The sequence below is a fragment of the Chaetodon trifascialis genome, chromosome 1 (genome assembly GCF_039877785.1).
Source record: "Chaetodon trifascialis isolate fChaTrf1 chromosome 1, fChaTrf1.hap1, whole genome shotgun sequence".
Classification (NCBI taxonomy): domain Eukaryota; kingdom Metazoa; phylum Chordata; class Actinopteri; order Chaetodontiformes; family Chaetodontidae; genus Chaetodon; species Chaetodon trifascialis.
Window position 1 is genome coordinate 25,927,224 of NC_092056.1, and position 14,087 is coordinate 25,941,310.

The 14,087-nt window shown below is 40.6% G+C and overlaps 1 protein-coding gene across 2 annotated transcripts in view; it reads right to left on the reverse strand.

Annotated features, from left to right (window-relative positions):
* ntrk3b (neurotrophic tyrosine kinase, receptor, type 3b) overlaps nt 1–14,087 on the reverse strand; it is a 194,318-nt gene that overhangs the window by 24,987 nt on the left and 155,244 nt on the right. For both annotated transcript variants that reach the window (XM_070970084.1, XM_070970076.1), the window contains 2 exons: nt 4,161–4,291; nt 1,018–1,190 (listed from right to left, as the gene is read on the reverse strand). In XM_070970084.1, coding sequence (XP_070826185.1) covers nt 1,018–1,190; nt 4,161–4,291 — 304 coding nt within the window. The remainder of the gene's footprint in view (nt 1–1,017; nt 1,191–4,160; nt 4,292–14,087) is intronic.

Sequence of the window (14,087 nt, forward strand, 5' to 3'; positions counted from 1 at the left end):
CACTTCCCTCGGTACGGTCTGACATTAGGGAACAAAAGCACTAAAGCGCTCATGTTTGGTAACCCAGAAAGCTGTAAAGTTGGCTGGATATTGTATCTGCAGCTGGAATTTGACAAAGAATTCTAGTTTTCTTGGACCTACTTAAAGAGATAGCTCAGGATTTCTGACGTGGGGTTGTGTGAGAAACTTATCCATAGTGTATTACCCACAGTTGGCATGCCCCGAGTTTGGAGACGCAGCAGAAGCACTGGTGTAGAAAGCAAAGCAATGTACTGCTGTCAGGGGTGGCAGCAAAACATATTTTAGCCACCTAAAATCCATTTCAGCTCAAGGGTTTGCTATATTTAGTATATTTTCAGCACTTTACCTTTCCATCAGACAGCTCTTTCCTCTTGCACTATATTTTCTCAACCATGAGCAAAACTGCACACATAACATTGTGACAACGTTTGCAGTGATCATTTTTCTGAAGAGGACTATGTAAAACCACGGCTAAACAAGCTACATAGACGCTTGCTGAGGACAACTGCTATACTAAACCACCAGGTAATATAATGCTTAACACCTACAAATGACTTACCAAACAACCAGTACAGAAAGCATTCTCTTTCAGCCCATTCAGTCTGCACCTGCAAAAGGTCTTATCCTGTATACTTCCATACTGTATACTTGCAAGCCCTCATTTTTATTGTCTTGTATTTGTTGTCTCTTCCAACTGATCTGGGCCATAATACAGTGCGTGGCATGCATAGGAAATTCTACAGCTGAGAAAGATCCAAGCTATCCCTTTAAGTTTTACATTCGCATACAGTCAATGAGATACTGAGCGCTTCTATCTAAAATCCAACCAGGTTGGCAGGTACAGGTAAGCACACACAAACAAACATTGGCAGTGGAATTCAGTTCAGATTACGACTGTCTGTTCACAGTATGATGAATTTCTAATTGGCTTAGCCAGCCCTAGCCTGGCATGTTAAGGTTGAATAAATTGACTTGAACCATGGGGGAAGAACTGACCTGAGGAATTTGTTGAGGTCTCCATGCTTCATGTATTCGAACACCATGATGAGAGGGTCTCCATCTACACACACTCCGTAGAATTTAACAATGTGGTCGTGCTGCAGATTGGTCAGCAGCTCTGCCTCCCTCTGGAAGTCCTTTCTTGCCGACAAGTTGGGATCTTTAAGTGTCTGCAAGGGAAAATAAGAAGTCAGATTTATGCATCCAGAACGGGAAAACATTAGAATGGATGGTTGTGGATGAACACTTGACAGGCCAGTCCAAATGCTCAGAAAACCCAGCCTCCTTTTTCTCTGACTCCTGAATCGACCTGTGCATGGCTTAATATCTTACAATTCATTTTGCTAGTCATCTGTCTGATGGTAAATTACTGTGATCGTTCATGGATGCCAGGGATAACAGTTAAATGGAAGTACTGTCATTCTAATAATGCATGAATTGTTCATTGTTCATTTGTTGTACAGTATACAGTAGGTGGCTATGCACTATATCAACCTAATAGTCTTGTACATAGTTTTTTGTTTTTTTGTCTTTTTTTTAGGCCAGAGATCACCACAGCTGTAAAGCTCAGGGAGGACACGTGCAGCTGACTGGAACAACCGTACCCATAACAAATTGATCTGATTGGAAAAATGATCAAGTAATGATCTCTGAACTCTGCTGGAAGTGGAACTCACATGAAATATCGGATCTTGATGGGATATCAGTTGAAGAGTATCAAAAAGCATTAAAAAAATTAAATAGCAGCAATAATGTGCCTTACAGCAGGCAGCACTGACACTTAATCAGCAACAAGAAAACACCACAACTTGCTTCTCTTGATCTCCCTGGCCTTGAGTCCAGCTTTCCCAGCCTGCCGCTGACATTATTACAGATGGAAAGACCTTGGGATGGAAATACGTGCACTCATACTGCATGTGCTCTTCTTGCAGTGAAGTGCTGGAGGTGGTTGAGATGTACAGCAGAGTAGGTAAAATGGCCATAAAATTCTATTACCAAATCAAACCGCACTCTTAAGGAAATGTTTCTTGTCTGGGCGTCCCTCCAAAACAATACCTTCAAGTGCTCGACTACAATAAATTGAAGGAAAGAGCTGCAATGAATTTTCCCTTTGTTGACCTTTAAATGTATTCAGAGAGATCCTTTCTGCTTTATCGCAGACAGGAACATGTTCAGATGAAAATGCACATTGCATTGTGTTTAAAAGGACATTGTATAGCAGGCTTATTACAAAACAGATTCAAGTTCTCTGAGATTCTTTTTGTTAATCCTGTAATGGCAAGAAAAGGAAGTGACAGCCAGACACTCCGTCATCACCACCTTTATTCTTACACTAACTTCTCCTGTTGTCAAGGTCGTGGTGGTTTTCTGACTGTAATTTCTTTTTCCTGGGTAGGTTTGCTGAGTCTGCAACCTCATATTCAGCGTCACCCCGCTTCACATTTATGCACTTCCTGGTATCCACACTGGAAGCTGCCAAGCACAACTTAGTGTCAGCACTGTGAAAGCACTGATAGCCAGCACACAGGGGCGATGGTTCTAAATGCTTTAAGTGCTTTAAAACAAAGCATCAAGTTCACTGGGGTATTAACTTTGCTTCACAGTAATTGCTAGTCCCTTGGCTGATATTTAGACAGGTTCAGAATGGGTACAAAGACAGATAGAGGTTGGGAGAGGCCTCACCCACCAAACAGAACACTTTTTTAAAAATCTTTTTGTCTACATTGTGCATCAGGTTACAGATATCAAAGTCCTCTAAATGACAATATTCATTGGTGACATTTTCATACTGATAAATGTTTGTTTTGCTCATGTCTATCAGTGACAAATACTGTATAACATTGTAGTGATTCAATTTGTGCCTGGTTCATGGAGGAAAAAACAATGGTACGTGCTCACTTCTTGCTGGGAGTTGGATAAGAAGATCGATACCACTCTCGTATGTCTCCATTAACTATGAAGCCACAATCAGAGACAGTTATTGTAGCCAAGCTTATGTGTCAGATTGTGGCTGTGTCTGAAATCACTCCAACCATTCCAGCTGCAGAGTTCTTAATACCGGAGGGGTTGCTAACTAGTAGCTACTGCCAGAGGGGCCAGCCACGCCAGTTTAGCCAAAGCAGACATAATGTAGATATAAAACCGGGTCAAGCTGCTGTGTATCTGCTCTTTGCTTGAGTGAGAATAGGATTTAACAGCAGTTTAACGGTAAGTTAGGTCAGAGCTTGAAAATGGTGTCGCCTGCCAGAAGGATCAGTACACTTGATGGCACAGTCTGCAGCTGCAGGGCCTGGTGATAGGTCAAAACAGCATTTAACATGAATACTATAGGAATGCTCACTCATCCTTTGCTCCATTTTACTGTGTACTAACAATTACCTGCACAACATAACCGTGGCATCTATACAATGAGAGGCACTGCTGCAGAAAGTTATATGTGTGACCGTCACATTACATTTTTTTTTTCATTATTGTTATTATTACCATCATTGTTTTATAGTAAATAGGGAGTGATTTTGGACACAGCCACACCGGGCACATAACGCACCCCCGGTTATAACACACACTTAAGTGTCTATAAGGATTAAATAAACAAGATAGAATATGTTAATCAGTGAACTTTAGAGGTGGCTGGCAGGAAAATTTTGTTACTTTTGCAGAGAACCAGGTGGGCGAGCTGTTTCCCTATTTCTACTTTTAGCTTATGCAGCTGTGGCTCAGCAGGTAGAACGGTCATCCACTTAACAGAAGGTTGGCGGTTCGATCCCTGGCCTCTGCCATGATGAAGCTTCCTTGGGCTGTGTCATTAGTGAGTGAGTGAGTGAGTGAGTGAGTGAGTGAGTGAGTGAGTGAGTGAGTGAGTGAGTGAGTGAGTGAGCAGGTGGCTTATCCTAGCTGAATGTATGGGTGAATGCAGACTTGTGATGTAAAAAAGCACTTTGAGTGATCATTAGACAAAAAAAAGTGCTACACATGCAGTCCAATTACCACTGAATTATCTGAAAGACATAAAAGTAATGTCAATCTTCTTATCTAACTCTCCAGAAAGAAAGTGAACGATACACAAAATGTCAAAAGATTCCTTTTATGCTGTTTAAAACACACATACGCACACACACAACCACACAGTGAAAATGTACCTTGACAGCCACCAGCATCTTGTCCTTGGTGGGGCTGAGGTTGTAACACTCTGCCAGGAAGACTTTACCGAAAGCTCCTTCACCCAACTCCCTTTTCAGGATGATGTCTCTCCGCTTTATATGCTGGACAACTAAATCACAGACAGACAAGGAGAGAAAAGGGGGGCAGAGGGAAAAACAGAGAGTCATTTTAGAAAACCTTTCCTCAGATATTAAACTTTTGTACATTTTTATGGGACAGAAAACCATGCTGGATTTGCAGAAAAAACATTCTTTGAAGGAGACGTAATATTTTTTCTGTATTTCTAAAACCAAGGACTGAAGAAATGCAAAAGAGAAAAAAGAAGAGAAGGAGAGACAGAACATGAAGAAGTGAAAGTCTGAGTCAGAGTACATGCAAGGAGACAGTGTACTGGGAGCTGTAGCTGCTGCACTTTGGGTGCAGCTACTTGTAGCATTTAAAATTCTAGTCAAGATTTCAAGTTTCTAAAGATACAGTATAAAATATTTCATACAAGGAAGTGTGTGCAAAATGATGCACAAGACTGTTATATTCTCTCTTTGATGTAATGTTGAATCAATAAAAAGATCAATCTTGAATATTTGAATATTTCTCTTAATATAAGTGTGAAGTCTGGGAAAATGAATGTGTGACACTGTCAAACTGTAAAAAATATTTCATCTGACTCTGGAGCTACTTAAGAGAGTGACATGGCATTGGACCTGCCATGCTTCAAATATCTTTTCTGGATTCCCTGGCTGTAACGGTTTCATCGAAACAACATGGGGTGACATTTTCGAATGAGAAAAGAATTGTAAAATATCTATTTATGAGGGAAATAAAACAACTAGCTGAGCAGAGTGAAAAAACAGTCACTATTTTTTCCTAATATTTATCTCTAACAGGACCGTTTTAGACTCACTGGACAGTTAAGTCTTTCTTTTTCGGATATCGTGACCTTCAGTATTTTCCCTCCCATCTTGTTATTGCTTGCAATGTTTGTGATCACAAAATTGAAGCTCATTCTTCGAGTAATTACCCTAACAAGTGCAACGAATCTTGCAAGTTAACAACACCAACACGAGTAAGAGGCAGAATAAATGAGAAAGACAGAGATAGAGGAAAAAAGAGGAGTGAGACAAAGTGTGGCGTCTGGTAGGAATCAGAGTACCTTTTACCCTCGACACCTGCCAGGCTCAGGTTGAAAGAGTTGGGGAGGAGTAGGAGTTGCTGACTACTGAACAGAACTGCTCTTCATGCCTCACTCACACAACAGCTTGTAGGCTTACCATGAAAACTCCAGTGCTTCTATAAATATTCACTTGTATATTTATACAACAACACATTTAGATAAAGATGAGTGCTTATCACTACAGTTTACAGGGCTGGATGTCACAGCTCAAGGTGCACAGCAGCTCTCTGCTTAAAACGTGAACAAAATGATGCGAGGATGTTTAAGTCTTAACAACAGGAAACAAAAGCCCAGGTGAAGGGCCAAAAGAAAGCTATTAAATATTCAATCAAATCACGATTTAGAAATGAATGGGACCTTCTCAATCAAATTCATTTGTAATTGCAATCCAACCACTTCAACAGTACATACAGGGGAAGGCATTGAATTTACTATGTATTCATTATTGAATTATTCAGACACGTTGTTTGATATTTGTAAACCACTCTTCTCTAAATCTGACCCAAACCTTTTTCTGCTCAAGATCTCACTGCAAAGGCGCACTGGGGACAGTACATAACTGCAGCAGGAGCTCTTGAGCTGTTGGATCTGTTCGTCATCAGCAAACGTAAGAGAGAGGCAGCCTGAAACCCTGAAGCCGGTCAGTGTTGTTCAGCCTCTTGCGAGACCTAATGCTGTTTAATCTCTTTCTGCAGATGAAGCAGTTAATTTGCCCACAATTTCCAGTTGACCTTTTGCGAAGCTCTGCCCCCCTTTACATTGCTTTGCCTGTCAAGCTTTCAGTTTGTGCACCCCACATATGCAGTTTACCGCGATAATGGTGGAAGAATTACAGGGCGGCCAACTTTTCAATTTAGTCTGGAGAGAGATTCAGTATGGGTGAAGATGGGGCATGCATGAGAAGTGACAGTACCCACAACACGGGTCGGGGTCATCACTCATCATACCCCATGAATTTTGTTTAAAAAGTTCAGCAGCCAAATTCACAATTTTAAAGCATTTCTAGATTTAAAGCCAAGCCAATAATCATGACGTCAGCGACGAATAAACAAGGTAGATCAACATGACATCATAACAACAGGAGACCAAACCCAACCAGGGTATCTGGGAATCTTCCCCCAGAAAACTGTTAATTTCAGAGACTGTTATCCTGCATTAAAGTGAATTTGTGAAGCAATTTTGTCACTGAAATGTGCAGTCGGGAGGACAGGGTTGAAGGGGCATGGAGAAATGGGACTCTCAGGACGAATCTGGAAGGTTGGCAAGTCGTTACATCTGCAAATAGTGACATTGTATGAAAAAAAAAAAAGATTTTATTAAACAAGAAGGCCATCCTAGAAAAAGAAGACAGGAGAGGAGTTCTTAGCTGAACTAGTTTGTTTGGATTTGTCATATTTTTCTTATTGATCATGTCAGAGGTGCTTTCACACATATTTACTGTGTAGCAGAACCGGCCTTTAACTGACCCCTTCTTTCCCTCCTTTTTGGTGATACTCAAGGGAAATGGAGGTGTAAACCCGCCAACTGATTGAATTGTAGACCATCTGGTTTACCTATAATGCAATCTGATTTCGAAGAGAGAAAAGATGTCTGGACAAGAGACATCTCCTCCATGTTTTCTTTTCAGGGAAGCCAGGGACACAGACACCTCAACATCAAAGGTGGCCTTCTCCTCACTATGTTTCTCATGGCAATGCTAATTCTCTCCTGATAGCCCCAAGAGAGATCAAGACAATAAAACTGTCTGGAGAGACAAACGCCAGGCTCCAGAGGAACATCCACAAACATCAGCAAATGCTGATGGGTCGTAAACCGGACATCCATTGAGGCAACTTGAGTATGCTTGTGTGATTTTCCTCAACACTCCAAGATAACCAGACTTTTATGTTAAACTTAACTTTTCATGTTTTCAACTTACAGGACTCGTTGTACGCATAATATTGATGTTTTTCCCGTATCTCTGACCTGAAGTATGACCAAGTTTTGATTTTAACGGTTTTATAAAAGTTTGTATGAATTGTCACCACAAAACCATACTGCCATCCAGAGTTTCCTAACCGTCAGATTGAATATGCTTGAATTTTTCGATAAATAACCATAATCGTGATAATCATTTTGACAAATATAATCTGCCTCTCTTTATTCCTACCTTTATTTTTGTATTAGTTATTCATTGAGTTATTATACCTGTTGGGATAAAACTGTACCATGATTATCATTTAATGTTTTCACCCAACCATAGAAAGTGTCTAATGCATGCTGTGAACAATGTTGAAATGTCATTGAAAATTGGTCATTGAAATTATATGTGATTGACCATAGTGAGAAGCAGATGAGTCCCTCGTATGATTCTTTGATTAGTTCAGCTCCATGAGGCGAGATTACACCGCGCGTCTCAAAGAGTCTCACGTGATTCGATGGCCTGCCTTTCGACACGCCCCGGAGCGACCTTTAAAAACTGTGTGTAGTGCGCGTTTCAGTTAGTAGATTTGTAGTAGATTTTTGGTTTAGTTTTTGTTTTTTTGTTCCGTCTTAGTAGATTTTTAGTTTTGTTAGTTGGTTTTTAGTTCTGTTCCTTTGTTTCTTTTCACGTCTAGTTACTCTCAGCTGAGTTCTTTTCTTTGCTTTTGTCTTAAGTTTTGCACAGTCGTTTTGCTCCTTAAGTTTTCGTCTTCGAGCTACTCCAAGCCATTCCGGGTAGCATAAATAATCTTCAGAAGACGTATTCTTATAATTTGCCGTAAACCTCAAAGTTAACTTCCTCTTTAGCCCAACGTTTTGTTTTGTTTTCATTAGTAAATTTAGGCAAGTAATACTAATTTCGTAGCCTTCTTCGACCGGCCATCGAAGAGACTCTTAATTTGTACTATCAGTCTAAAATAATCCGTCACGGACTCAACCGAACCAAACCCTGCGGCCAGCTGTTGATCCTTGGTCCGGTTCACAACCATCTGGAGCAGTCCATCATCTGTAACCGACCGCCGAACCAGTTCCAGAGACGCCCCGTTCCGCACCAGTTTGTCATCTTGGAGGTCTGGGCCTTCCACTAGACCACCAAGCAGATCGAGCCGCGGACGAACATCTGGAACGTCTTCGAGCCAGTTCGGAGCAGAGCACAACGGGACGCCAGCAACCAAGTAGGCACGCTAAGTGGGTTTGAATAAGAGTTGGTCCGTGAGGTTAAGATTAGGTCAATTCGTCCAAATTCTCTCCATTAATCGTCTTTCCCTTAACTCTGCGTTCGCGTCCCCATTATTCCTTTAGACTGCCTCTCACTATCGCCAATTTATTTACCCTTGTGTTGCCATAAGTTTCTTGTGTGTTCTGTCATATCACCTCCCATCTTCTGTCTTATTGTTCATGGTACATTACCCATTATCCACAATTCTGCTTAATAAATGATATTTTGATTTAAGTCCTGGTTAGACGGTGTCCTTTTGAACTGAATATTTACGATCCCTGTATCCAGAATTTACACTTCAGATTATCAGACTGGTTTACCGTTAGTTCATTCGTTAGTATTTATCAGCGTTATAGCAGTTAATTTCTGCAGTCCTGCAGAGGAAGGTGGTGCCCCGACATTTTATCAACGAATGCAACATCAAATTAAGGTAGTACACACTACAACTGATAAGACTACAAAGGCAGTTCATCTTCATCACCATGGCAGCTAAATGAAGCTATTAACCAATGAGACTGTCTGACGAGTAAGAGCTAGGATACAGACCAATGCACGATTTCAAATTTGTAGGAGGCTACTCAGCCCTTGAGGTGGTTTTAGTGTCGCAATATTGATAAGTCTGATTAATTAACTTAGCTCTTCGTAATTGCATTTAAATTGTATTTTTCTTATAAACATTTCAATTTGTCATGGATGTGAAATTAACTTTAACTTGATGTCGGAGCAGTGTGTGTGTGTGTGTGCCTCTAAAGCCACACAAACAGCCTGATGTTCAGAATTTGTCCTGTGTGCACAGAAAGCCTATTTAGTTGTTATCATTGTTGTCATGAAGGAGTGGCTTTGAGGCTTCTTCTTATTTGACGTCAGACGTGCTTTACAGCATGAGACTGTGTTGGCGACCTTGTTTAATGTTAACCAAAAATGTATATCACTAGATTTCAGATTTCATTATACCGACCTCCAAGCCTCTTTTTGGGAATCATGAGAAAGTTCCAGGGTGACAGAGACACAGGTTATAACCATTGTACCTCTGTCACTGCCTGTGAGAGGACAGGGAAAGACACTCCTGCCAGATGAGTCTCTGACTGAGATTATAGTATGTATGAGAACAAGCGACAGTATAATAGATTTGTGTTTATTTCTCATTTGGTCCTGATGGTCTGAATAAGTCTGTGCTGCACGGCGCTGCTGCTGCGCTGTGTGGCTCTGTCTTGTCTGTCAATGTGCCGTCAGCAACCGCTCTTTGCACTGTGACATTAACAGTTCTCAATTTGTATTTCACTGCGTGAGAAAATAGATGTGTGTGGCATGAAAGTGTGTGAAAAGTGTCAACTGCATGAGTCTCCCAGTCAACACATGAGAGTTGGAAGCGCTGGAATTACCACTCCAAATTCTTAGTGCTTTGAGAAACAGCAGGTCCTTCACTTCAGATAGAGGTAAACGAAAGCAGCTTCTCATTTCTAACAAGTTTACAAGACATGGAAATAAAAGAATAGCATCACTCTTACGCTGCAGTGGAGAGTTTTCATTCTAAAATAACTGCTTGGCTGTGCGAGGCTACTCTGCACTTTTCGTACACATTTTTAAATTCACTCTACTCTTCACTGATAGCCTCCATAGACATAAAGGTATAAAATATGGATGTAGCCTCTGTGACGTCAATCATAGGTTTCTGAAGAGCCATTATGATGCTGGCTCTGTGAAAATGGCTTTGAAGATGGTGCCTGACTAACTCCAAATGGGTGGAGCATGGATGCAGCTAAAACAGCCAAATGAAGGCTGGTTGCTGAAACCTTGCAGCTAGCTGTCACTCAAAGTGGCCATGCTCATAATTATGCAGAGCTTTCAGCCTTAATGTAATGCAAGCGGGTGAGTTATATAAAAATTAATCTCCATGCAGTTGTCATGAATGAGGGAAACAGGTATAGAGACCAAAACAGTTTTTTGTGCCAGGCTGTAAACATGGGGTCTTTGGGGATTGACTCACTTTTGGAAAACTGCAGTTTTTGGCACTTCAACTTTGGCTTCATTTTTTAGCCCCGGAGGTTGCTGCTTGATAACCCCACAAAATGTAGTATGAAATGCTTCTTGGCCTTAAGGTAACACTGGGTTAGGTTTCTACCGTAGGCAGTAAGCTCATTATCCAGACATGCTAAAATTTGCAGTTTACGTTAAAGCAGACAGTTTAATTCATTCCTTACAGTTTTGCTCATGAGTTTTCGGTTTTGGAGAGGGAAAAACGACTCCACCATCAAAACTCTTTCAATACGAAGTCCCTCTCTTACTACAGCCTCATGCACATTGCTTTGAGATGCTGAGAAAAGACAGGCTGCACTGCCGAGTTATGGTTGCTAATCACTGATTGGACAGCTGCTGTCTGGGGGAGGGGTTTATCAAACAGTCACTGCAATTAATACATGCTGTATTAAAGGTGTCCATCCATCCATCCATTTTCTATACTATATATGTCAACAGGCGAGAGGTGGGGTACACCCTGAACCGGTCGCCAGTCGATCACAGAGACAGACAGACAGACAAGCATTCATGCTCACACTCACACCTAAGGGCAATTTTAGAGTCACCAATCAACCTAATGAGCATGTTTTTGGTCTGTGGGAGGAAGCCGGAGTACCTGGCGAGAACCCATGCATGCACGGGAAGAACATGCAAACTTCACACAAAGAGGGCCCATCCGACCCGGGGATCGAACCAGCGACCTTCTTGCTGCGAGGCACGCGCACTACGTGTTGCTCCACCGTGCCGCCATATTAAAGATGTGATTAGCTATTTTCCTACTCCTCCAGGTCACAGTTTATGTGTTTGAACTTTTCCCTTCATGCTTCTTGCTGAAAATTTTCCACTTCTGAATTTGTTATGTAACTTGTGATAATAAATGGGAGGCACTTATTTTTTGCACTGTTCTTCGGAGCTTTACCCAAAAGGAGTTCACCAAAATTGTAATCTCTGAAAAGTTTCCTCATTCATAGGCGCAGATTATAAGTTCAGTGTGACCATTCCTCTGAGTCTTTCTCTGAAATTTCTGCAGACCATCTGGTCATAAACATGTTGAGAAGATGATTTATAAAAAAATATCACCTGCTCCTCTGGTATTTCCATCAGACGATATTTTATTTCTGAAGTCAGTGTTAAATATGAAGAAATGTCCCAGTTTTAAAGTAGATCAGAACAGAAGTGTCGGCAGAAACTGGCAGCCAGTTTGCCGGGTGAGAGCCCCACCAGGGACACTAACACATCACTGCTGTCAAAGCTTCATCCTCTAAAATCTGCTTTCCAAGAGTTGAGAAAAACATCCTCAGGTTGATACACATACATTTTAATTCAAAATGTGTTTTGACTGGATTTCGTAGGCCAAACGTCTCTGACACTTTCCCAGCTGATAAAAGAACAGTGAATTTTTGTTTTTCAAATCTGAAGAGACTGAACATCTACTTCCCACTGAATCCTACCTCTACTTTTCCTTTAAGAATTATGAATAATCTTTATCCTTATCTTTTGCTTTAATTCTCTTCGATGCACCCCTCCTGATCATCATTCATAATCATTAGAGGATCAATGTTGGCCTTACTGTCGCCTGTCATGCTGAAGATCCAGCAACTGAAGCTTATTCTATTGTTGCACCCATCATTAAGCTTCTCCAGATGAGATAGTTGGTGAAATGACAAAAATGTGAAATTGTGAAGGTTGTCATTTATCAGCAGACTCAGAAACACATATGCGGTATATTTCTTTGTCAAACTCATTTTCAGAAGTTAGTTTTTGATTGTTATCTTGACTTTTACTTCACTTATCCTCTCCTTTGCAGTGGAGTGAGGTGGTGTTTCATAGATGGATTTCTTATCTCCACGAGCAAATTGTGATTTCCATCAGTTTTAATCACACTTTATCAGTTTTATCAGAATCTCTACACTTCTATCTTTGTTGTTACATATGTAAATTAACTGAAGCATGGTCATTGTTAATTTAACTTCACTATTTTATCCATCCACTCTTCTGTCTGACATGTTTGCCTCAGTTGCTACACATTGCTGTAATCACACACAGGCGGTCCACCTTCAATGAACTCTTTCTGCATTTACACTCCAGGAATTGTTTGTCTAAAATCCCCTTATACTCTCTTTAACGCATTAGAAGTTACAAGCAGTCAAAATGTGACTTAAATTGTAGGCTAGGTATCAACAAATAAGTCAATATAACTGAGTAGAAGAACTGATGAGCCAGTCAGAACTCTCTCATGCTTGACCAGCTTGAACACTAGTGTCACTTTTCTTCCAGTGAGATGAACATCACTGCTAATTTAACAACATTGTCACCAGCTTTGGAAACATGTCAGACTGGTAAACAAACAGTGTAAACAGGTTTACACTGTGTACACTAGTAAGCAGGCGGGCACACTCATGCACACTGACACACACTGCTTACAATCTAAGATGACAGAAGGAGACTGTATAGTGTAAGAATAAGAGTGATGCTGATATAAATTGAACCCACCCATCACTGATTGCATCTAGAGGTTTCCATATAGATGAGTGCAGGTTGAGGGAGGATGTAAACAAGCTGCTGTTACTGCGTTGGCCTCTCGCTTTTCACTCACAAACCTGCACCACTATAATTTCAGAGATTTCACTTTGTGGCCGTTTTTGCAAATAAAAATATGACCTGGACACACTTTAAAACCTGTTACATATCGAAAAATATAGTCATTGAAATGCTATTGAAATAAAGGTTGTAATTTAAACATTGGAGTTTTCAGCTGAATTCAGTTTCAATAGACTGCAAGAGGTCTTTGCACCTGCAAATCACCAAACCATACAGCTGTGCTGTTATCAGCACAGGAAAAATCTGCAAGCCTCCGATACCTGAAATTAATTTCACCCTAATTAATCTCCTGTTCCCTGTCCATGTTTTCTGGCCAAAATTTGTCTTTTACCATTGTAAGTGTGTCAGACTTTTAGTAAATGATGTCATTCATCTGATTAGAATGCAAGAAATCGTAGACTGCAAGTTTGTTTTTGTTTTAAGTAATGCTGGCTTGGTTCTTCAGAACTTCTTCATCCAGACTGGCAAGATCGAACAAAAATGGCCATTTTTTTTTAAGCTTTCAGAACTATTTACAAACTAAGCTTATGAGGCTAAAAAACTCCCACCTTTGCACTGGCTTATTTCATCTGTCAGAGTGGGCCATGCTCAACTCAACCCTCACCTTTTATTCATCTCAGTGTTTACATTGCATTTGACGTACGGGAGAAAAAGTCCTTTTATTTTCATTTTCATCATCCTGAAGAACTCACTTTCCTTAAGTCAACTGTCCAGTAATTGATTTAAAAAACTCAAAGTAATGCAGCATTGCACACTGTCAGACTCACAATCGACAGTTTGAAAACATCAGGAGCAAAATCAGTGCAGCAGCAGCAGAGATATCATCGATTTTATTGCAGGTATTCTGCTTCCTTGTCAAAACCTTCTTCCTACTTTAGCCTTGTTGCAACTCTACGGCAAGCATAACTTTGTTTTGAAATGGTCATAGCTTGGTTA